This window comes from Dromiciops gliroides, chromosome 5 (assembly GCF_019393635.1).
Source record: "Dromiciops gliroides isolate mDroGli1 chromosome 5, mDroGli1.pri, whole genome shotgun sequence".
Classification (NCBI taxonomy): domain Eukaryota; kingdom Metazoa; phylum Chordata; class Mammalia; order Microbiotheria; family Microbiotheriidae; genus Dromiciops; species Dromiciops gliroides.
Window position 1 is genome coordinate 284,989,520 of NC_057865.1, and position 25,325 is coordinate 285,014,844.

Here is a 25,325-nt window from a genome sequence, read left to right on the forward strand (position 1 = left end):
TCCTGAAGTCACTGAATATAGTTACGATTTTCATTATTGTCAATAAGAATAAGAATTTATTAGGCACTGGCTGTGTTTCAGAAATTGTGCTAAGGGCCGAGGTTATAAAGAGAGGCAAAAATTGTCCTGGTCTTCAAGAAGCTCCCATTCAGGGACAGCTAGGTGGCGCAGTGGATAAAGCACTGACCCTGGAGTCAGGAGTACCTGAGTTCAAATCCAGCCTCAGACACTTAACACTTACTAGCTGTGTGACCTTGAGCAAGTCACTTAACCCCAATTGCCTCACTTAAAAAAAAAAGAAGCTCCCATTCTGATGAGGAAGACAACATGGGAACAGTTATGTACACACAAGATAGATATTTAGATAGATAGATAAATGGATAGATAGAAACATAGATGATAGGAAGATAGATGATAGACATAGCTAGCTAGCTAGCTAGCTGGCTGGCTGGATGGATGGATAGATGGATGGATGGATGGATGGATGGATGGATGGATGGATGGATGGATGGATGGATGGATGGGTGGGTGGATAGATGGGTAGATGGAGAAGTAGAGAGATAGTGGGAGGGAATCTTAGAGGCAAGGTACTAGCAGCAAGGGCAGGTTGGGGAGATGACAGGGAGAGATCTCTAGCAGAAGGGTGACAATTGGGCAGAGTCTTTAAGGAATTAGGGGAAGCCAAGAGGTAGAAGTGAGGAGGGAGAGCATTCTAGGTATAAGGGCTAATCAGGGAAAAAGCATAAGCTTGAGAGATCTCATAGGTGCAGTTGAACATGTAGGCCAATGTCACTGGATCATAGAGTACACGGAGGGGAGCAAACTGTAAGAAGACTGGAAACACTTTTGTAATTTTGCAATAAATGTTACTAGGGGCCACAGTGGAGAGAATGCTAGACTTGGAGTCAGGAAAACCTGTTCAAATCCAGTTCCAGATATTTAGTAACTGTGAGACTCTGAGCCAGTCACTTAACCTCTGCTTTCCTCAGTTTTCTCATCTATAAAATGGGGGGGGAGAGAGAGAGAGAGAGAGAGAGAGAGAGAGAGAGAGAGAGAGAGAGTGTGTGTGTGTGTGTGTGTGTGTGTGTGTGTGTGTGTGTGTGTGTGTGTGTGTGTAAAACATACCTCTCAGGATCATTGTGAAGATGACATGAGATATTTTAAAGCACTTTTTGAACATTAAAGTGCTATATAAACATTTTGTTATTGTTTAATCATTTTTCGGTCACGTATGACTCCTCAAGACCCCATTTGAGGTTTTCCTGGCAAAGATACTATAGTGGTTTGCCATTTCCTTCTCCAACTCATTTTACAAATGGGGAAATGGGAAAAAAATAGGATGAACTGACTTGTCCAAGTTCACATAGCCAGTAAGTGTCTGAGACTAAATTTGAACTCACAACGATGAGTCTTCCTGGCCCTAGGTTCAGCACTCTATCCACTGCACTGCCTAACTGCACTATATAAATGCGAGTTGTTTATTATTGCTGTTATTATTATTAGCTATAGTATTAAAGAGCAAAAGAAAGCTTTATTTTATCTTTCTGGAGGATGAGCATCCGTTTTGTTGAAGATTTGGGTTCTCTACTCTCTGCGGTCCAGGACCTCTGCCATTGGCGTGTCCAAGAGACCAGGATGGGGTTCTGATGGTATTGACAGAGATATAGTCATTGTTGACCTGGTCACCCTGACTCACTGTGATTCCCACACTCTGCATGTTTTTTGGGCTAAAGATTTCAGGCAGCTTGTATCCTGGCCTAGTATCTAAGAGTGCCCAGGGGAATACATATTCATGAGAGCCCAGACCCACAAGGAAAGCCTCCTCTACACTAGGGAATATTTCGAGTCAAAGCTAGAGAACCACTAACTCAGTATATCATACCAGGAATTGCATTTTAGCAGAGCTTGGGCTGGATGGCTGCTGAGGCTCATTCTGTTTTGTTGTTGTTGTTGTTGTTTTTATGGTGAGGCAATCGGGGTTAAGTGACTTGCCCAGGTCACACAGCTAGTAAGTGTTAAGTGTCTGAGGTCAGATTTGAACTCAGGTCCTCCTGACTCCAGGGCCAGCGATCTATCCACTGCGCCACCTAGCTGCCCCAAATGTTGTTGCTGAGGCTCATTCTGACTTTCCCATCCTGGAATTCTGTCCTTTCCTTCTGAGATTCCGTGAGTCTGTGCTTCCTCCCTCCTCCTTTCCAATCATGGACAATTGTCAGACCATAGCTATGTAAATAGAAACTGCATCCTTGATAGGCAGCCCAAGCATCTTGCGATGAGGGTTCATTGGAGCTGCAGTTCACTGTCTGGGCCCCCATAACCCATTACCTTCTTTCATTGGTGTTTCTTATGCCATTTACTTGGCCCAGCCATAATTGGAATTTGTTCCCAGACAAAAATGCCTCATTACCCAAGAAGGTAGAAGAAAACAAACTCAAGTATCCAAACCTCCCATCCTCTTGCCAGGAGTGTGCGCACACATAGGTTATTGCATGAGCCAGTGGCCTGGCCCATCACCTCTTGCTAGGTCAGCCGGAATATCCTGGATGCTCTTATTTTCCAGGGGCCACAAAGCAAAGAATGGCGCTGCAGCAATCGAAAGCCTTTGTCACAGCAAAGGGCAGGGAGGCACCATGCATGGCCCAGGGAGAGGAACCAAACCGTATGTGATATCATTCATCATGTTTAATGCTTTGGCTTGTTGTTGCTTTAAAATGGGGAAAAAAATCAATTGGAACTGGATTCTATTATGTGTGAAGAATTCCCATCAGAGTGCCTACAGCAGGGAGGGAAGGAGGAAGTGGAAACACAGTAATAATCTTCATTGATCCCTGTCCCTGTGTGGCTCCCTCGTGAATACCAGAATAAAGGTTATGGGAGATGGCCAGGAATTACTCCTCTGCTGCCCCTTGCCAACAGGCTCAAATCACTTCATTAACTTTACCTAGAGAATCCGCGATGTGTTCTTCTAAAGGTGTGTGTTCTAGGTGTTCAGGTGGTGTGGCCAAGGTCAGGCAAGAGAGCCTGAGTTAAGGATCACACTCCAGATCACAGGGTTAGATGAATGCTTGCCATGATCATTGGATCATTGTCATCATTATCACCATTGTCACCAAAGGAAACATAGCTAGGATTGGAACCCAGATCTTCTGTCTCTGAATACAGTGTTCCTTCTACTATAACACACCAACTGTGTCAGAGAGGACAGGCCAAGGCCATGGACATACACTGACCCAAAGGACATTTGGGTTGGTAAATAAGGCAGGGTCCAAGCAGTGAATTATTACCATTCACTGAAATGTCACAAATCTCAGTTGGATTCTTTTTTTGGTGGGGCAATGAGGGTTGAGTGACTTGCCCAGGGTCATACATCTAGTAAGTGTCAAGTGTCTGAGGCCAGATTTGAACTCAGGTCCTCCTGAATCCATGGCCGGTGCTTTATCCATTGTGCCACCTAGCTGCCCCCTCAGTTGGATTCTTGATCTGAATTCTGATTCAGTCCAACAAACATTAATCACCTACTGTGTCCCAGGCATTGTACAATCTATAATCAAGTATTTATTAAGCACCTTTCTTGTGTGTGTGTGCCAGACTCTGTGCTAAGCACTGGGAATGAAAAGAAAGACAAAAATACAAGGCCCTGCCCTCGAGGAGCTCCCAGTCTAAAGGAGATGATAGGAAAATAACTACGTACATATAACATACTGTGTAGATGGAAGGTAGTCTCAGAGAGAAGGCACCAGCAGAGGAAGAGGAGAAGTGGGCCAGGAAAACACCTCCCACAGAATACCAGATTTGTTCTGAGTCTTGAAGGAAGCCAGAGGAACTAGGAGGCAGAGGCGAGGGAGCAGAACCTACTAAAAATGGGGAACAGCCATCACAGAGGCACAGTGTGGGAGAGGCCTCACGTGTGAGCAAAAGCAAATGAGCCCTGGTAGCTGAATCATCTCATCGAGGGTGTGAGGAAAAGACTGTAAAGGTAGGAAGGAGCCAGGCAGCAAATGGGAAACAGAAAAATTTCTATTTTGTCCTGGAGCTATCTTGATAGCTACACCCAGAGGCTCCTCTTGACTTTTGATTTCCTGCCCTAGAATTCATGCCTGAGTGATACAGGTGATCTGTAGGTGACCTGTCTAGCTCCTCTGGACCCTTAATTCTGGCTAGTCAAAGACTGACCTATCTGGGAGCTTGCCACAGCTGAGTGCTGACCATTCTGAACTCACATTGGAGGAATTCTTAGCCAGAGGCTACATGATCAGAATCAATGAAGGTTAGCACATATGCCTAAGACCTGAGAGGGATAGCCTAGGAGCCCAGAAGCAAAGATTTACAGCTAGAAGGGACCTTAGAAGTCATCTAGTCCAATGAGTGTGTGTGTGTGTGTGTGTGTGTATATATATATATATATATATATATATATATATATATATATATATATATATATATATATATATTGAGGTTTGCGAGAGCATCCCGCCTCTTATCACCTGTGATCTTCTCACCTTCCTTGGGATAGAGACACTATAGGCATTTCTATTTTCATTTAATAGAGTAGGAGATTGAGGATCAGAAAGCTTAGGCCTAGGGAGGTTAGTTAGTGAGTTATTTAGGGTTGGTAAGTGACTTGCCCACAGCCACATGGCTTCTATGAGTGACAAAAGCGAAATTTGAACTCTGGTCTCTCCTGACTCATAGTGCGTCTTTCCTTCCACCTACATAATACAAAGTCATTTCTCTGGGCTTCAGTTTCTTCATCTTTAATATGAGGTGACTGCGTTAGAGTGTTGTTAGGGTTGTTTTCAGTTCTACACCCTAAGATTCTATGGTTTTAAGGAGTCACTCAACTCTCCGGGGGAGAACTGAGATAACATTTCTTCTCTGGCTCTTGGGCAGACACCCATTAAGCTTAATCTGGCCACATAGATCACTGGATATAAGATTGGGGTTTCATGCAATTGGCTTCTACCCCCAAGTCACCATCACAACCCTGATGTGGAACCCCTTGATTATACAGGGTACCACATCTTTTCCCCTCATCTATCCACAGCCCCAGTCCAATTTGGATCCGCAGGTGTTGACAACAGACTGTTGACTTAGAATTCATTCTCTCTCCATCCCCTCTTGCCTGGTTCAGCTTTCATAATGTTAATCTCAGTCTAACTGTAATACTGTTTAGGGAAAAGAGGACTTGGGATTCTTGGCTCTGATACCTACTAGCTATATCTGTGTGACTAATATCCCCAAACAACAGTTTCCTCATTTGTAAAATGGGAAGAATAATATTTGTCCTACCTGCTTCAAGGGATTGTTATGGGAAAAGCAGTTGGTAAATTATACAGCTTTATATAAACATGGGCTGTGATTATTATCATATCAGTTTTGTTCTCCGGTTACAAATCTCTGTCTAACTTCTTGGATTGTCCTTTCAGAGTGTTCCCTTTCTGTTGCTGCAGGATATCTGGCTCCAGAGAGGAGACTATCTTGATAACTGGGGCTCCTTGACTTTTGATTTCCTACCCCAGAATTCATGCCTATATGATATAGGTGATCTGTCTAGCTCATATGGGTCCCTAGCTCTGGCTAGTCAAAGCCTGACCTATCTGGGAGCTTGCCACAGCTGAGTGCTGACCATTCTGATCTCACATTGGAGGAATTCTTGGCCAGTGGTTACATGATCAGAATCAATGAAGGTTAGCACATATGCCTAAGACCTATGAGGGATACCCTAGGAGCCCAGAAGCAAAGATTTACAACTAGAAAGGACCTTAGAGGTCATCTAGTCCAACTGAGTCATCTCACCAAGGCTCAGACACAAGATGGTCACACAGAGAGTATACAGAAGAGCAAAGATTTGGTGTTGGTTCCTCTTACACCAAACTGAGTACTTTAATCAGTATGCCACCTTCACTCAATATAATAAATGACAGAAGCAGGACCCCCTCTACCATCAAGGCTGGATGAGGTAAATAAAATCAACTAGGGATAAATGTAAAGGTATAAATGTACTTAGACTGGAAAAAATTCAATGGCACAAGTATAGGATGGAGATGACATGATGAGATAGTTGTTGAAGTAAAAAAATGAAAGAATTTGGGCAGCCAGGTGGTACAATGGATGGAGTACCAAGCAGGGAGTCAGGAAGACCTGTGTTCAGATCTGACCTCAGACATTTCCTAGTTTTGTGATCCTAGGCATGTTACTTAACCCTGTTTACCTTAGTTCCTCATCCATAAAATGAGCTGGAAAGGGAAATGGCAAACCGCTATACCAACTCTGCCACAAACACTCCAAATGGGGTCATGAAGGGTCAGACACAACTGAAAATGATTAATAACAATAACTGGTGTAGCCTTGGAAAAGTCATTTCACCTTCTTTGCCTCAATTTCCTCATTTGTAAAAAGAGCTGGAGAAGGAAATGACAAACCATTCTAGTATCTTTGTCAAGAAAGCTCTAAATGGGGTCATGAGGGATGAGCCATGACTGCAAATGAACACCAACAAAGTAGTAAGTACAACGCTGGTTGGTAGACAGTGGCAACTAATTCTGTGCTCATTTGCTCTCCTACCATACCCATCATCTAGGGACTTTTTCTACAGTGATTGATATTTTGAAGTATGGGACCCAATGAACTCCATCATGACGTTATCATCCAGAAAGTTCTAGCAAGAGGCCAAAGGAATGGTCTGGTGAGGGGGGAAGGTAGAACAGGGAACAACAAAGGAAGGTTGCATCCTAAGACTTTAAAAAGGACCTTTAGGGGGCTGCTAGGTGGCACAATGGATAAATCACTGGCCCTGGATTTAGGAGGACTTGAGTTCAAATGCAACCTCAGACACTTGACACTTACTAGCTGTGTGACCCTGGGCAAGTCACTTAACCCTCATTGCCTTGAAAAAAAAATAAATAAAAAGGACCTTTAAGCAAAGAGTAGATATTGGGTAGAGACAACAGGATCCTAGATTTGGAAGGGACCCTACTAGGTCACCTAGTTAAACCCAAGCACAAACACAAATGCCCTCTACAAGATTCCCAACCAGTTGTCATTCTACCTTCACTGGAAGACCTCAAGTGAGGGAGAGTCTACCACTTTCCAAGGCAGCCCATTTCACTTAGGGGCAGCTTGAATTGCTAGGGAGGCAATGTTGTTTGTTTATTACAACAAACTTAACTCTACATCTCTGAAAATCCCATTCATTACTCTTACATCCTCAGGGCCAACTAAAACAGGTCTAGAAGCTTTTTCCCCACAAGATGGTCCTTCAGATGCAGAGATAGCTGTCCTCACTAACATGTCTTTCTTCATTTTTTCAGGGCAAATGTGTCCAATTACTAGAATGAGTCCTTAAATGTCATGACCCTGAGACCCTTCACCATCCTGGTTGCCCTTTCCTAGTAGTGCCCTAGTTTGTCAGTCCCCTTCCTGAAATATGGCTCATGGCACTTGACCTACTACTCCAGATGTTCTTGCATCAGGAAGAGGATGGCGGTATAATTAGCTCATTCCCTCCCTCATTAAGAATTGATATGAATTAATATCAGTCAAGTGCTTAGCATAGTGCCTAACACATAGTAGGTGCTTAATACATGACTGCTCTCTTCCACTCATTATGGACAGCTCTCCTTAATGTCATCCAAGATCAAAAACTTTGCATTATATTTGCACAAAGGCTTTAGAATCCTGCTCTTCGAATGCTTCTTACTGGATTTCCAGCACTTAGCACAGTACTTGGCCTATGGTAGGTGCTTGTTGACTCTTGACTGAGTGACTGGAATTAGAGAGTGGTCACATAAGAGAGACCTGCTGCTCTATCAGGAGGCAGCATCATAACTTCAAACCATGAGCCTTCTTTGAGTTGACTGGCCATAGCCTTGGGCATCGGGATAATGAAATCCTCAGAGCTCTCCTAAGGACATCAAAGATGAAACAAATTGAAGTCACAGCCCCCTGGGCTTAAAGAAAGGTGGTTTTGATTAGACCCAAGGTAAACAGAAGTACACCTGGGAGGTCAGGCTGGAGTTTTGATCCCTTCAATGAGAACTACTATCCATTTCGAGTCTTTCCTAATGTTCTCCAAATCAAACGCCCAATTCATCACTCTCATGTCCTTCTCTCCAGTGGGTTTCTTTACCACATTTTTCACTGCAGTCTGGTTGGCTGTGACATGTCTCCTCATTTTCCTCAGAAGTTATAGAAATGTTGATATCTTAGATTCCCCTCTGCCAAAAGCTAAGGGTGTCTCCTTTATTGGAGGCACTGGCTGGCCATAAGAGAATACAGCAATTTTAATATGAATTACTGCTTTATTTTTCAGAGAATCACAGCATTTTAAATGTGGGAATGGACTTCAGAATTCATTTAATCTATTGTTGCTGCTCTTCAGTAGTTTTGGTTGTGTCTAATTCTTTGTGAGCTCATTTGGGGTTTTCTTAGCAGAAATCCCTTTTCCTTCTCTAGCCCATGTCACAGATGAGGAAATTGAGGTAAATAGGGTGAAGTGAGTTGTCATCATTTTCAGTCAGGTCTGACTCTTTGTGACAATGGTTAAATGTGAACTTAGGTCTTCCTGACTCCAGGCCAAGTGCTCTATTCACTTGACCACATATGTGCTCCCATCTAATCTAACACATACACAAAATAAAGTCCCATTATGATACACTAGACAAGGGCTTAGTGAACCCTTGCTTGGACACCTTCCAGGAAGGGGATCCTAAGCATCTCATTCCACTTTGTGGCAGTTTTAATTACTGGGAAGTTTTCCTTACCTCTAGCCTCGATTGCCTCTACTCATTACTTATGATTTGACCCTCTGCAGCTGAAAGAGACACAAACTAAATCCCGCCTCCATAGAATACTAAAAAAAAGCTATCATGTTCTCCCATGTCTTTTCTGCTGGGGAAATCTCTCTCTAAATACTCTTCTAAACCTCCTTGCTGCTGTTTTCTTGCCTCAGTAAGAGCCACACTGGACATAGTTTCTCCAGTGAGTTTTGTAGTCATTTGCATGATCTAGGGCCCTCCTAAAAAAGTAAGATGAGATTACAGGATCATGGATCTGGAGCTAAAAAGTACCTGAGCAGTTACCTGGTCCTCAGAGGAAACTGATAAGACCTCTATGAACTAGTGAGCAGAACTAAGAGTACAACTAAAACAACGATAGCCACATTACACAGATACAGACACAGACATAGACACAGAGACTCCACCCCGAGCAAAGCAAAACAAAACTTCAAAAGACTGCTGACCTCTGATCGATACAATGCTAAATTATGAGAAGGAAGATAGACATAAGCAGCAGAAAAAGCCACACATGACTATATACGGCTAATATGGGAATTTGTTTTACTCAACTAGGCATATCTGTATTAAATTGGGGTTTGTTTTTATTTTGTTTTGTTTTTAACATTGGAAAACGGGGGATAGTGGGAGGAACAGATTAATTTAAAAACTTGTTATTTGAAAAATAAAAATAAAAAAGATCTTACCTTGTCCAACCCCCTCAATTAATAGAGTAGGGAATGGAGACCTAGGAAGGGGGAAGGGATGCATAATTTAGCCAGGAGCAGATGTGGGATTTGAATTCAAGACTTCTGACTCAAGTCTCTGTGAGATAAGATGATACCACAAAGGTCTTTAACTATCCATTTCTAAGACTTAAACTCCCAGATTCTCTTTACATCTGTTTCTAAATTCTCATTTCTTTCCACTCACCCTTAGTTAGGTTCCAATCAAAGGTATGATGAAGCCAGCTTAAACTGGCAATCAATTGGTTATTAATTTTTCAGTATGAGCATTTACACCTCACAAATCAGCAAACACAACACATTGGGGTTTGGTTTATTGTTTTGCTGATTGTTTAGACTTAGGAAAGTGATGGGGAAAATAATAATTATTAATTATGCCAATTAAACTTAAAAGTGTGGCCTGTCTTTTGGGAGAGCTGGTTGTTAAGCGTTTACCAGCAGGCCACCTGGTTGATGTTCCTGGTATGTCACCCTTTTCCTTCACAGAGCCTGGATATGAATCAGGCACCCCTGGCTCCTCTAATTTGGGTCACTTTGGTGAGATTTTTGTTAATCCATCTGTGTACAACCTGTGTTGTTGCCATCAGTGGGCCAAAGTTGCTGATATAATCACAGGGCTTTTATAACTCAGTGATATTAGAGTTTTAATATTATAAGGCCCATGGGGATAAGACCCCAGAGGCCTTGTTACCAGGAGACGTAACATGCCCTTTTCACATCTTCCTTTCCCCTCTCCTCATTTTCTCACTTAATTGCTAAGGCTAATGAATTTTGTCTGTAGGGGCCCTCTTGGATGCTTTCCAAATAGCTCTGAACCCCCTGGTAGGAAGTGGGCAGAGTTGTAAAAGCTGATATTGTGTGGGGTTTGGGGGGATTTAGTTCTTCAGCCTGGGGGCACTCATGAGACATCAGAGAAACATGATGGGGGGAGAGAGAGAATGAATGAATACGATGAGAGAGAACTGAATGTGGAGTTGGAGGAACTAAGGCTTGAATCCTAGTTCTTCCATTTACTATCTTAGTGACCTTGGTGAAATGACTTAACCTTTATTGTCCTCTGTTTCTCAATCTGTCAAATGTGGGGGTTTGACTAGATAGTGTCTCTCTTAGCTCTTAAGTTATATAACAGATCAGCGAATCATAGGCCATAGAACTAGAGCTGAAAGGGACTTTAGAGTTCATTTAATCCCAACCCTTTATTTTACAGGTGAGAAAACTAAAGACCAAAGAGACACTGACTTGACCAAGGTCATATAGCAGTAGAGGGAGATTTGAATCCAAATCTGTGAATTTCTAATACTCTTTTCACTGCACCATATTGGAATGTGAAGTATGATAAAAGTATAGACTGATTGACTGACTCTCCTTTGATGCTTATAAACACAGATTGGCTTGTAGTTGTTTTTTAATTACTAGCATTTAACATAGTGTCCAGATAGGAACTGATCAATATGTTATTGTCTCTACCCCCCCCCTATTTCTACCACCACCATCATCATCACTATCTCTCCTTCCCCCCTCTTTCCCTCTCTCTGTCCCTACCATCCTCCTTTCCCTCCTCTCTCCTTATCAATCTATATGCACTTGACATTAGGAAGAACTGAGTTTGAATCCTGCCTATCTGTCTATCTTATTGACCTATCTACCTATCTCTATATCCATCCATCATCTGTGTGACAATCTATCCATCAATGATAATCTGTCTATCTGTATATGTCCCTGTCTAAACTCCATGTTCCAGTTACATGAGTCCTTTATTTATTTATTTATTTATTTATCCGGGGCAATGGGGGTTAAGTGACTTGCCCAGGGTCACACAGCTAGTAAGTGTCAAGTGTCGGAGGCCAGATTTGAACTCAGGTCCTCCTGAATCCAGGGCCGGTGTTTTATCTACTGCGCCACCTAGCTGCCCCTATATGAGTCCTTTATAATGATGCTTTTCCTCAGTAAGTATGTATGTGTGTTCATCTCCTTTCTGGGGAACCCCAGGAGAACGAGCAGGGAATTGTCAGTCCTGTGAACAGAAACAGCAGGAAGCATGGTTGGAAAGCAGGCCTGAATATCCTAGCTTTGGTGAGCAAGACTGGGATGGTATAAGGTCTTAAGTGTCCTGAATGACAAAAGAAAAACAATGCAAGAAAAGTGGGTTTCTGTCTCTCTCTCTCAGCTGCTCAGAAGATGAGTACCCATTCATTCCCAATGAAGGCCTTCTGCCATCTTCCCTTGCTTTATCACTAGGGAACATTCTATTCCACCTTCAGGGAAATGTTTGAGGGAGGAAGAGGAGGAGGAGGAGGAGAAGCAGTTGGCAGCATGACCCACATCACCCTACCTTGAGATCAGACACATCCCGGTAACATTGCTCAGAGCGAGTGTGGTCAGACAGCTGGACATTCCAGAAGCAGGGGAGCTGGTACACGAGAAACGGATTCTGCTTGATGACAGCATTGAAAATATCCTAGGAGATACAAGCAGACCCATAGTCAGTCAGGTCAAGCCCAACATTTCATCCACTTCATCACCATGCCTCACTCCAATAGACCTTTGATCACAGATTTAGAACCAAAAGGGGATGGCTAAGGCCATCAAATCCAAGCCCCTCTTCGTATGGATGAGGCGGCTCGGGTCCAGAGGGGTCAAATCAGGATCACCAGTTTCTACTTGGATGAGACCCAAGATCCATCTAGTCTAACCCCCTCATTTTACAGATAAGGAAACCAAGTCAATAACTACGTATGAAGCACCTACTATGCACGAGTCACTGTGCTATATGCTAAGAACATGAAGAAAGACAAATTAGTATCTGCCATCAAGGTGCTTACAATTTGCACCCCATGGATGTTCAATGACTTCATGGGTTTATAGCTTTAGAGTTGGAAGGGACCTCAGTTTGACCTCAGTCTAGTCCCTTTACTTTACAGATAGGGAAACTGAGGATCAAAAGGCTAAGTGATATCCTAGGATCATAGCTTTAGAGCTGAAAAGGCCCTTAGAGGCCTTTCCAATTTGACAATTGAAACAACTGAGGCACAGAGAGGTTTCCTGATCACCCAGAAAATGTCTGGGGGTAGTCCCAAAAGCCTGGTCTTGACTCTGAGCACTATGCTCTATTCCCTTTCACTTCTCTTACTAGTTTCTGGAATGGAGGTAGCAGGGAGAGATAAGTCCATCAGCCTGTCATTTGGAGCAGCTTCTAATGGGTTGCAGTTGGGCTGCAAAAGGAATAAAATATAGTGGTGGATTTAGGGAAGAGGGGGAGCAAAGTTTTGCCTCTCTCTCCCTTGTCTGTCTGTCTGTCTCACCCACCCTTCTCTTTCCTCTGCTTTGAAGAATGCATCTTAGCTTCTGATGAGATATGAGGGTTTGGTTGCATTGAGGGATTTCCCTGTAGACACATCGTTGGGTCTGTTTCTTTGTCCCTCCTCTGGGACATTAACCCCTGGGAAGCTGACCCAAAGAGGAGTGTGTGAGAGAAGGCTACACTGATATCTTATAAATTATAGCTGATCTTGACACAGCCTCATTGGTTGGGGATCAGTCTTCCGATATGGGGCAAAGACCACGATGATAATGATAAAATGATAAAAAAACCTTTCTGAGGCAGCCACAGGCAAGAACTCTAAAATGTCCTCATGAGAAAATTTGGGAACCAGGAATGTAATAGTGCTAAAAGTAGTCTTAGTAGGTTACTGAACTCCCCTTTCATCCTGGGAAATGGGCCTGAAAAATTCCTATTCTATATATAATTACGTGTAGACTTGTCTCCCCTGTTACAATCTAAGGTCTCCAAGTGGAGGGATTGTTTTGTTTGTTGTATTTATATTTCCAGCACCTAAAAAAATTGTTGGCACATAGAAGGTATTTAATAAATGATTACTGATTGATTCATTGAAGAGATATCAGTGGCTCATGGGGGTCTTGCAACTTACAAAGATTATTTTTTTTTGATTGATTAGGGCAAAAGGTAGGCTCACCTTGAGCCTACTTTGAACAACTGGATGGGCTTCACATGGAGAACACAGCCGACTGATGAGATGCCATTATGAAAACTTGGTCTCCTCACCCAACTGCTCTGACAAATTGCAGAAGTTGTCTCTGCAGCAATTCCTGGGGCTTTCTGGGAATTTTGTGACAGATATGCCAAGGATTACATAAGGACAGGGAGCTGGAGTGCACATTTCCCATTTAGTGATTGAGCTCAGACATATCAAGGAAAGTTTTAACCCTTTGGGGCTTTTCCCTGAGACACAAGCATATGGCCAAACTCATTAAATAATTCCTAACAGGCAGCAGAAGGTGAATTACATGCTTCCAGAGTCTTAGATGGATGAAGAAACTTTCCATTTCTAACCTGAAGGTCCATATTGTTGGATTTCCAAGACAAAATCAAGTCATTGGAATTCAATAAAACATGGCAATGCTGAATGACTTATCAATCCTCCTCCACAATGTAAATTTCTAACATAATACATTTTTTTATTATTGTGAACTTATAAATTATATCAACAAATGAGCATTTCATAAAGTTCATAGATCCCAAACTGGGAGGGACCCCCAAAGGCATCGAGTCCAACTTTTCATTTTATAAGTAAAAAACTGAGAACCAAAAAATGAAGTGCTCGGGTATGGATCCAGTAATGGATGTATGTACCTCTTGACTGAGCACCCTTCTTGCTAAGGTCAGGGAGTTGCTATCTACAAATGGATGAATGTCTTCAACTACAGAACTTCAAAGAAATTGTTTGCTAAAGTCTAGCAGGGCTGTGATCTCGATTGGTCCAGGTAGACAGATCGTTTCATAGTTGGAAGTAAATTAAGTGTCCATCAATCCAATCCACAACCCCAAATAATCCCTTCTTTAACATACTACTCCAAATACTCATGTAGTTTCTGCTTAGAGAACCCCAGTGAGAGGGGACCTCACCAACACTCCAGTCATTCCATTCTGTTTTGGGACAACTTTAATTATTCAGTTTTCCTAATACTAAACTCAACTAAAATCTAGCTCTATGCTATTCTCATCAATTTCCCAATGTTCTGCTTTCTGGGGACCAACAGCATAATCTAATACCAATTTTATGTGTTCCAAGAACCCTGGATAATCAAAACCAAGGGGATGGCAAGAAGAAATTCTTAGGAACAACTCTTGGAAGATCTCAGGCAAAGACTTATGTAGTCAAGCAGATTGAAGCATACTTTAAAAAAACTTTATTTTTCTTGGGTTTTTTTTGGGGGGGAAGGGGTGTGTGTATTTTCTTTCATAACATGATTAATATAGAAATATGTTTTGCATGACTGCACACATATAATCTATATCAAAATCACTTGTTCTCTCAATAAGGGAGGGAGAGAGAATGAGAATTTAGAACTCAAAAATTTAAAAAATGAATTAAAATTGTTAAAATTTTGTAAAAAATAATTGCATGTGTGTAACCTATATCTGATTGCTTACTGCCTCAGAGAAGGGAGAGGGGAGGGAGTGAAGGAGGGATGGAATTTGAGCTCAAAACTTTAAATATAAATGTTTATTATTTTTAAAAAATTTTGTACAGAGTTTATAAATTGTAAAAATTTGTTAAAAATATTTTTACATATAATTGAAAACAATATTTTAAAAGACCTAAAAAGTAAAAGACTATTAAAAAAGATGATTGTAAAATTTTAGTACCTTAGATTTATACCTAGAAGAGACCTCAAAGGCCATATGGTATATAATGTCTAACTCCTGGGCCAATCACTTAACCTCCCTGTGCCTCAATTTTCTCATGTGTAAAAGAACAAGTCAAGACTTTGTGGCCCCTGAAGTCCCTTCTAGCTCTAGGATCCCTTGGTTTTAGTCCAACCCCTTCATTTCACAAAAGTAGAAACTGCCTGAGAGTGGTTGTGCCACACCCCAGGTCACATGGGTCACCTGGGGAAGAGAAGGGATTCAAACAGGTCCTCTGACTCCACATTTGGTGCCCATGTCTTCATAATTCATCACACACACACACACACATACCTTCTAATTCTAAATCTCAATCCCCATGAACCTATAAACTCAGGCTTCAAAGCAAAACACTAGAATATCCTCAGTGTTCATTGCCAGTAAATGGGTCTACTCTCACCTGGTCAGCCAATGAGGTTGAAAGCATGCTCATCAGCTCCCTCTCTGCCGTCAGTCTCCACATCTGCTCCCACTTCATCTTTCGCAGTTTATCCAGAAGCAACAAGATTACCCCTGGAAAAGAGTGTAGAAGAGAGAAGCACAAGAATCAATGGGAGTTGAGCTGACAATATCTCAAGCTCATCCATCAAGCCAACAAGTAGACAGGCATTTGTTAAGCATCAACTGTATGTTAGGCACCTCACTAAACACTATAAACCTTAACCTTTGTAACGTGCTTTCCTCATAACAGTCCTGGGAAGAAGCTCGTCTAAGAGTTATTACTCCAACTATAACAATCAATTAGTCACTCAGAAAGCATTTACTTAGTGCTCACTAAACAACAATCATAATAGTAATAGCCTTTATGTAGTGCTTTATGATTTATGAAGCATTGTAAAGCTAACTCTTACTATTGACAAAAGAACCCAGCGAGATAGGGACTTTTATTCTCCCCATTTATAAATAAAGAAACTGAGGTTCAAAGGAGTCTAATGATTTGCCCAGAGGCCAGGAAGGTATGAAGTGCCTGAGGCAGGTTTTGAACTTGGTGTTCCTGAGTCTAAGTCCAGTGATTTTACTATTGGGAAGCTCTGTTGGCTGAGCTAGCTTTCCTGAAGGCTTACTGATTCAGGCTTGGTTTCCCCCACTGCTTGAAGGGTTGCTTGAGTGGCTGGGGGATTATCTTCCTACAAACTCTAACTCACTTGATGTCACTGCTCCATCCTGGTACTTGCCAGAATGTCCAAAGGTTTGGATACAAAAGCACAGAAGAAAAAACCTACAGAGGAGCAAATGTTGTTTTTGTTATTATTTAGCATGGGGAAGCTCGTTGGCACAGCTGATAGAGCACATGCCCTGAAGTTGGGAGGACCTGAGTTCAAATCTCATCTCAGATACTTACTAGCTGTGTGACCCTGGGCAAGTCACTTAACCCCAACTGCCTTAAACATCCAGGGCTATCTCTAGTCATCCTGATGTATATGTTGCCACTGGACCCAGATGGATCAGGAGGAGAGAGTTGAACAGCCCATCCTTACTTACATCTAATTCAGTTCAAGTCATGCCATCATCCTGATGTCATGTTCCTCTTTGAGAACAAAGAACAATGAAACAGTTTTGCATAGGAAAAACTACTCAGAAGTGTCTGGTGGCTTCCTAATGCCTTCAAAGTAACTTGTAAACTCCTCTGCCTTGGATTCAAAGCTCGACAACCTAGTGCCACCCTACCTTATATGTCCCATAACTACCCTCCATTCCAGCCAAACTGGTTAAAGGCTCACTGACCCTTTTCTTCCTTCCCCTAGGTTAGAACATGTTCCATCTGAAGTTCTACCTGAGACTCAGGATTCTCCTTTGAAATCCCTTACATAAATCAGTCTCACTGCTTTACAGTAACACAACTTATGCCCATTTATGAAAGGAGTGGAACCTCTAGTGTAGGAAGGAGTTGGGGGATGGGTGGAAGAACTGTTTGAGTAAAATATTATGTTGAAGTGCCTTGTTCATGGATTCACTGCATTTTGGGGGAGGGAGAGAGGGGAGCATCATGGCAAAGTTAGCTCAGCAGAGAAATGCAGGGATATCATTCATTTTCAACAGATTCGTGGAAATGGATTCCAGTAACACATGCATAAGAGGGTTTCAGTAAATCTTCTTATAAAATTCATTCTCACTAGTTTGGACAGAAGCTTCCATTTTGATGGAGGGAGGGATCTCCAAATGGTAAAAGGGATAGGATTGTCAGCTTGGGGGAGGAGGCATCACAGAGGTCAATATCAGATCCAGATGCCTCAGGAGGCTGAGCTGAGGATTGATAGATGTCAAGGCTAGGTAATTACTAACCAAGTGATAGGTGCTGACTAAGCACAAGAGAGACGGGTGGGTGTCACTGATGAGAGGATGAGAAATAGCAGGTATCTGATGCAATTCCTTTCTTTTACAGATTTGGAAACTGAGGCCCACAGAAGTAAGCACCTTCTTATGATTCGTGTGAACTACTCTGATAGATCTCCCAGACTCAGTCTTTCCCTTTGCTAATCCATTCTGCATCCATTATCAGATTCATCTTCCTAAAATATCTCTTTTATCTTGTCCCTGTCTTGCTTGGAAAACTTCCATGGTGAGACTTCCTTGCCCCACCTAGCTGAAGGAACCCATTGTCCTTATTGTGACATTCAAGGCTCTTTCGAATCTTGCCTAGGGGTAGCTAGGTGGTACAGTGGATAGAGCACCGGCCCTGGATTCAGGAGTACCTGGGTTCAAATCCAGCCTCAGAACTTAACACTTACTAGCTGTATGACCCTGGGCAAGTCACTTAACCCCAATTGCCTCACACACACACACACACACACACACACACAAAAGAATCTTGCCTCAACGTACCTTTCAAATCCTTTCACTAGTCTCCTACACGATCCCCAGTTAATTTATTTATTATCCTTGGATTATTTATTGCATTTTCCTCTTTCTCTTTCTTGGCTTATCTCATTTTCTTTACTTTGATGTCACCTCTCTTCTCTTTTTGTCCAAATTCTGTCCATCCTTCAAGACTGAGTTCAAGTGAGACCTCCTTCATCTGTAAGATCTCAACTCCTGCAAAGCCTTTTAATCATAGAGTCTCTCTCTCTCTCTCTCTCTTTTTTCAGGGCAATGAGGATTAAGTGACTTGCCCAGGGTCATACAGCTAGTTAGTGTCAAGTGTCTGAGGTAGGATTTGAACTCAGGTCCTCCTGAATCCAGGGCCAGTGCTTATCCACTGTGCCACCTAGCTGCCCCTAATCATAGTCTCTCTCTCTCTTTTTTTTTTAACCTTTTTTTTGAGGGCAATGGGGGTTAAGTGACTTGGCCAGGGTCACACAGCTAGTAAGTGTCAAGTGTCTGAGGTCGGATTTGAACTCAGGTCCTCCTGAATCCCAGGACGGCTCTCTATCCACTGCGCCCCCTAGCGGCCCCTCATCATAGTCTCTTAATTGAGTTTGTGCTGGATTTGTATTCAGAAGAGTTGGGTTCAAATCTTGGCTCAGAAATATTTTCCCTGGGAAATTTGGATCTCGTAGACCCCTGATTTCTTCGGTTATAAAGGAAGGCATCTGGACTAGGAAGCCCCCAAACTGCTGATTCTACTGGGCCATCAGCGCTGATACAACTGGTGAGTTTGTATGACAAAATGAGGCATGGGAGTTTGCAGTCACTCTAAGGCCCTCTCCTTTCTCGACAAGCCCTTTATATCAGTGACATCGAATACCAAAGGCCCATTTTACTACATAAGGCTCCCTGAAGGCTGGATATTAACTTAGAAAACTGCATATTCATGTTACTGATTTTTATTGTATTTTTATTGATTTTGTTAAATATTTCCCAATTACATTTTAATCCGGTTTGTGTCACACTCGGGTGGCTTGGGAGCCGCATGTAGCCCTTCAGCTACTTCTGCCAACTTAAGCCAGATTGGTTTCCTTTCTGTTTTCTAAATGTATTTTGTGCACATCTACTTTGTTCCCCACTTTACTTTTGTTTGTGCATTTACCTGACCTTGAATACTGTCACCTACTCCTCCTGAAGTTGCTTTTAAATTTGAGCATGACAATAAATCCTTCCATCCTTCCCCATTCTTCTGGTTAATTAGCCTTCTTCTGCTTTCTTGTGCCTACATCCCCACCCTGGAGTCCATTATCTGTCATTTCAAATGTGTTCACAACATCACAGATTTAGAGCGAGAAGGGACCTCTGAGGACATCAAGTCTGATTCTCTTGTTTTACTGATGGGGACACCGAGGTCCTGTTGAAGTAAGTGACTTGCCCAAGGTCACGTAAGTTAGCAAATTTCAGAAGCCAAATCCAATCCTCCTCAGAACAACCCTTTGAAATGGGGGCCATTTTTCCTTCCACTTAAAGAAGTAACTGAGCCAGAGAGGGGTTAGATGACTAGCTCAGTGACACACAGCCAATAATTGTTTGAGGTGGGATTTGAACTTAGGTCTTCCTGATGCCAGCCCCAGCCCTCAAACTACTGCAGAACCTAGCAGGTAGGGAAACTGAGTCCTAGAAAAATTAAATGACTCATCCAATTTCAAACAAGGGGTAAATAGAAGAATGAGGATTGGAACCCAGGTCCTCTGAATCCAAATCCAGTGCTTTTTCTGTGGGATTCTTCGTGGGCTTTAGAACTAGAATATTATGCCATGTGCCTGGAGTGATCGTGGTCTCCAAACTGATCAAGAATGAAAATGGTCCAGTTTTTATAAAAATAACTCTCTTTTCTGCTGCCCTTCCCTGTCCATTCCCGCCCCTGCTCACATCTTTTGCTTACATGCCCTGTGATGCCCAACACATTACTTGGGGATAATTTAGATTTCTAATGAAATTGTAATCTGCCTGACTCTACCCTTGAATGATGAGTTCTAAAAAAAGTCATTTTGTGCAAGGTTATGATTTCTCCTCCTCCTCCTTCTTCTCTTAATCTTTCACCTTTTTCTTCCTCTCTCCCTCCCTTTCTCTCTCTCTCTGTCTCCATCTCTCCCTCTCCCTATCTGTCTGTCTCTCCCTCCTTCTTTCCCTCCCCCTCTCTCATGCCTCTTCAACAAATCTCCCTTATTAAAAGGGTGGTAGGGCCATGTAGTGAGGGTTATAGATTCATGGATTAATTTAGCCATTTATAGAGTACTGTAATATATCTTTACATCTATATCACATTTATGAGATGTGAGAGCATGGTATCATAGATAGAGGGGAGGCCTTAAAGTCAAGAAGTCCTATCTCTGGCAATACCAACTCTCTGGTCCTGGACAAATAATAATCTCACTTTGCCCCAAGCCATCCGCTAAGACAGACCGTCAATTACATGACAGATTCCTTTGCTGATCTGTGGCAATAATGGGGATTTCCACATTGGGAATTCTACACACTGATCAAACCCCAGATCCATTCTTAGCAGGGCGAGGGAAAGAAGGAATAAGGATTATTAAGCACCTACTATGTGTCATGTCCTGTACTGGGAACAATAAAAAAGGCAAAAGACAGTCCCTGCCCTCAAGGAGCTTACTATCCAACTGGGGGAAAAAACCATGCAAACAAATATATTCAAAGCAAGGTAAATACAGGATAAATAGGGAAGAGCTAAAAGATGGAAGGTCCTAGGATTAAAGAAGGCTTCCAATCAAAAGTTGGGATTTAAAGGAAGCCAAAGAGGTCAGTAGTCAGAGTAGAGGAAAGAAAGCATTCCAAGCATGGGGGACAGCTTGAGAGAATGCCCAGAGCTGAGAGATGAAGGGTCTTGTTCATGCAATGGCAAGAAGGCCAACGTCACAAATATTATGCTGTTTGCAAGGTAGGTACTATTAGGATCCCCATTTTCCACTTGAAGAAACTGAGGAAGATAGAGGTTAAATGATTTGCCTTGGGTCACACAGCTAAGAAGTATCTGAGGAAGGACTTGAACTCAAGTCTTTCTGACTGTAGGCCCATCCCGTGCCACAGGTTGATAAATTTCATATTTGTATTACCAGTGCTTAGTACACTAATGGACACACAGGGGATATCTTTGTTGCCCCTCCATCCCTTGCTATCCATCCCTCTATTGCCCCAAAACGGGGAGATGACCAATGAGTGACCCCAGTTGCCAGCATGCAGCTTGCCCTTCCACCAACCCACTGGCCTATGTAGGTGTTTTGACATCTGTTTAGCTGTCCAGTCCATGACATCTTCTCATTAGCTTGGTAGGACCTCCTGAAAGGTCAAGATAAGTTTGTCTATTCATTAGCCCACTTGTCAACCAGTGGGATTCTGTATTTTGTGTAGACTCTCCTGGAGAGTCAAGGGCAAGGTCTATCAATGAGATTCTGTATTTTTAGTTTGCTTCATCTGTATTGTCTGTGTATCAAGCACTATGAAACTAAGGACCTGGAGAAAGGGGGTATCTTAGATTGTGAGGAAGATCTGAGGTCAAGTTCATTAGAGGAGGCCACGAACCCTTTAATATACTTCCGTTGGCTCAGAACTCTGCCTCAGTTTCTTTTATTCTCAGTTTGACAATTTTGGACCTCCACAGAGGGGACCTTAGATAATACCCATTCTAATCTCTGGGTCTTACAGCTGAAGAACTGGTGCCCAGAGAATGAGCCTCGAGATTTGCTCAATTATAAAGATCGTAAGTGACAAAGGCAGGATTTAAGTTTGTGAATTAGGGACTGAAAGTATTATAAGGAAACTGAGACCAGAGAGATAAAGTTTTTTGTCTAAGGTCATACAATTAGTAAGTGGTAAAGTCAAGAGACACAGGTAGAAGGACTTGTCAATTGATTAAACTACAGGACTCTAGGATTTAGAGGGAGCAGACCCTTGGAGAATATCAAGTCCAAAGATAAGGAGAGTTCAAGTTCTTGGCCAAGGTCACACAGCAAGTTAATGGCAAGAGCCAGCAATTAACCTTGGGATCTCCTAGTTCAATACCTCTTTCATTGCATATTTGAGAAGAATGAGATATCTACAAATGAAGAGCAGTTGTGACTAGTTTATAATCGAAGTGAAAGCTCTAAAAGGAACATTAGGTGGTCAGTTGGTCATGTCATTCCTTGGAATCCACATGTATGTCTCAAACCGTCAAACACAATGGGTGCAGGTCATATGGTCCATCTGAGTGGGATTCTGGTCCAGGTGAGAGGAGATGGTTAAGTGCCTTGCCCAAGGTGTATTACAAAGTGTCTAGCAGGTTAGAATCCAAAACACAAAGGAAATATGATTTGGTCAGCCTAGCCAGGTTCTCCATGATGGAAGAGGCAAGCATGGTGTAGTGGACAGAATACCAAACTTGGACCAAGGAAGACCTATATGCATATCCCACTTCTGACCCTTAACAGCTATGTGAGTCAGGACAAGTATTTAAGCTTTCTGACCCACTGTTTCTTCACGTGTAATCTGGGAACAATAATGCCTAGAGTGCTTCAGGGATGTTTTGAGATTCCAATGATATATATGTGAAGTGCTTTGCATACATCAGTGGCTATATAAATACCAAGTGGTAGAAATATGCTGATAGTATTGGGGTGCAGTAATCAATCAATCAATCAATCAATCCACATTTATTAAGCACCTATTATGCACCAGGTACTGAGTTAAGCACTGTATCTAGGGGGATTCTGCGACTGCTTATCCTGGGATGATAAGAAAACAAAACTTGAAATGGATTCCTGGCTGAGAAATATTAGACCACAGGGCAGCTTTGCAAGAGCAACCATGAAAATCTCATTGCCTGAGCCCTCTGGCAAGAAGACTGGACAAAGACCCCAGAAAACTCCCAGCTGGTCAGAATCCTGTAGCAGCACGAGGGAGAGAAAGGCAGACAATTTGATTTATTTTTCATTTCTCACTTATTATAGTCTAGTTCACAAGAAGATATGACAAAAACGTGGTGTAGGAGGGGTAGGGATGGAATGTGGAAACACTAAAAAGGATGAGCGGAGAGGTAAAGGAGAGAACAAAAGAAAGTCCCTAATTCCCAATAATTAGGATGATTACATATTAGCTTTCTTATTTTTCCACTTGAATCATGCGATGTCCTTGTTCAAAAATCTTCAATGGCTCCCTAATCCCCTCAGCACAACCAGGCCAAGGTTTGGAGCCTGGTATTAAAAACCCTCCATTGTAATTAGTTGCAGTTCACAATGCTTTCAGAATCACAAAGTGTTTTCCTCACAACAAGGTTAAGTCATAAAAACATTAGCATCCTCCTTGCACAGATGGGGAAATCAAGGGTCACAGAGGGTAAGGGCATAAGTTCACATGGATATTAAGTATTGAGGATGAGATCAAAACCCTGGTTCCACCTAACTTCCAAGGATGGTGTTGTTTCCATTTTGTCACATTACCCACCACTCACTTGCTCACTCATTTATTCACTTATTAAGTGCTTAACTGTGTATAAATCCTTGTGGTGGACACAGGGGAAGGAAGATGCAAAGACCCCTAAATTGGGATAGAGCCTAGTTTTGTTTTGTTTTGTTTTGGTGGGGCAATGAGAGTTAAGAGACTTGCCCTGGGTCACACAGCTAGTAAGTGTCAAGTGTCTGAGGCTGGATTTGAACTCAGGTTATCCTGAATCCAGGGCCAGTGCTTTATCTATGCACTGTGCCACCTAGCTGCCTCAAGTCTAGCTTCTTAAACTGTGGGTTGCAACCCCATATGGGGTCATGGAACTGAAGGTGGGGGTTATGAAAAAACCTGGCAACAGTAAAAAGGTTAGGATTCCTATTTTTTATATCTATATACCCAGGGTCGTGTAAAAGTTTCTCGGGTGAAAAGGGGTTGAGGGTGGAAAAAGTTGAAGAAGCCCTGGGAAAGACCATTCTCACTGTATCTCTCAATTCTCCCTAGATTTGGCAGCTCTCTTATTTACTTCCTATTTTTCCTGATTAGCTTTCTTGTACATATCTGTTTGCTTTCTGTCTCCCCCATTAGAATGTGAACTCCTTGAGGATATGTGCTTTTCACATAGTAGGCACTTAATTAATGTTTGTTGACAGATTGACCGGATATCACTCTGGAAGCTGTAAAGAGGATGGATTGGAAAGGAGAGAGACTGGAACCAAGAAGACTGACTAAAAGGAAAATACTGAAGTCCAGACACAAGAGCAGATGACAACAGATGGAACTAGAATACTGGTTCCAACATAGGTCAACAACCTTTTTAGGACCTAGTCTTCTGGAAGATAAAGACTGTACTGTGGTCTCTACCCTCAATGGCTCCTAAGCACAATGGATTAAGAGTAATTTCCTAGGAGCTTCAAATCCATCCATCCATCCATTTTAATAATCATGTCAATATAGCCTACTATGGGCAAATCACAGTTATCCTAGACATTGGTAGAAGTTCAAACCATGTCCTTTGAGCATCTGGTCCAACCACCACCCAGATCATGGCTCCTTTCTACTACATACCTAACATCTCACATCTGCTTAATGACCTCCTGTGTTCTCCAGAACATCTTACATTTATCCCAACTCTTTCCCCACACAGTCGCCATCTTAGACCAACTTCTCATCACCTCTTGTTTATATTATTGCAATAGCCTCCTAAATGTCCCTCCTGCCTTGAGTTGCTCACACCTCTAGTCCATTTTGCATACTGCTACTAAAGTGGTTTCTCCTTAAGTGTAGACCTGACCATGTGACCCTCCCTACTAAATCAATTCCAGTGGTCTGTCACCTTTAATATAAAATATCAAATCCTCCATTTGTCATCCAAGAGTCTTTGTAACTTGGACTTTTTCTACCATCCTAGACTTTTGACATATTATTCATCTCTACTAATGCCACGATCCAGTCATTCTGGTTTCCTTGTGTCTCCTTAAACATGACATTCCTTCTATCACTTCCATGGTGCTTTGTACTGACTGTCTCCCATGCCTACAATACTCTTCCTCCTCACCTCGACCTCTTGAAATTATTGGTTTCCTTCAAGAGGCAATTCAAATGTCATGTTCTGTAGAAAGCCTTACCCTTATAGGTAATCTTGTACCTATTATGCCTTTGGTCTTTTTTATTAGAATGTAAACTCCTTGAGGAAAGAGAATGTTTTATTTCTGTCTTAGTATCTTAGTTTCCAGTACAACACTTAATAAATGCTTGTTGATTGACCTAAGAAAACCTACCTTGCTTTTAGAC

The 25,325-nt window shown here is 42.2% G+C and overlaps 1 protein-coding gene across 2 annotated transcripts in view; it reads right to left on the minus strand.

Annotated features, from left to right (window-relative positions):
• The window catches only part of LARGE1 (LARGE xylosyl- and glucuronyltransferase 1), a 578,937-nt gene that overhangs the window by 71,722 nt on the left and 481,890 nt on the right, over window positions 1–25,325 (minus strand). For both annotated transcript variants that reach the window (XM_043967031.1, XM_043967032.1), the window contains exons 8-9: window positions 15,628–15,740; window positions 11,853–11,978 (exon numbers count right to left, since the gene is read on the minus strand). In XM_043967031.1, the coding sequence (XP_043822966.1) occupies window positions 11,853–11,978; window positions 15,628–15,740 (239 nt within the window). The remainder of the gene's footprint in view (window positions 1–11,852; window positions 11,979–15,627; window positions 15,741–25,325) is intronic.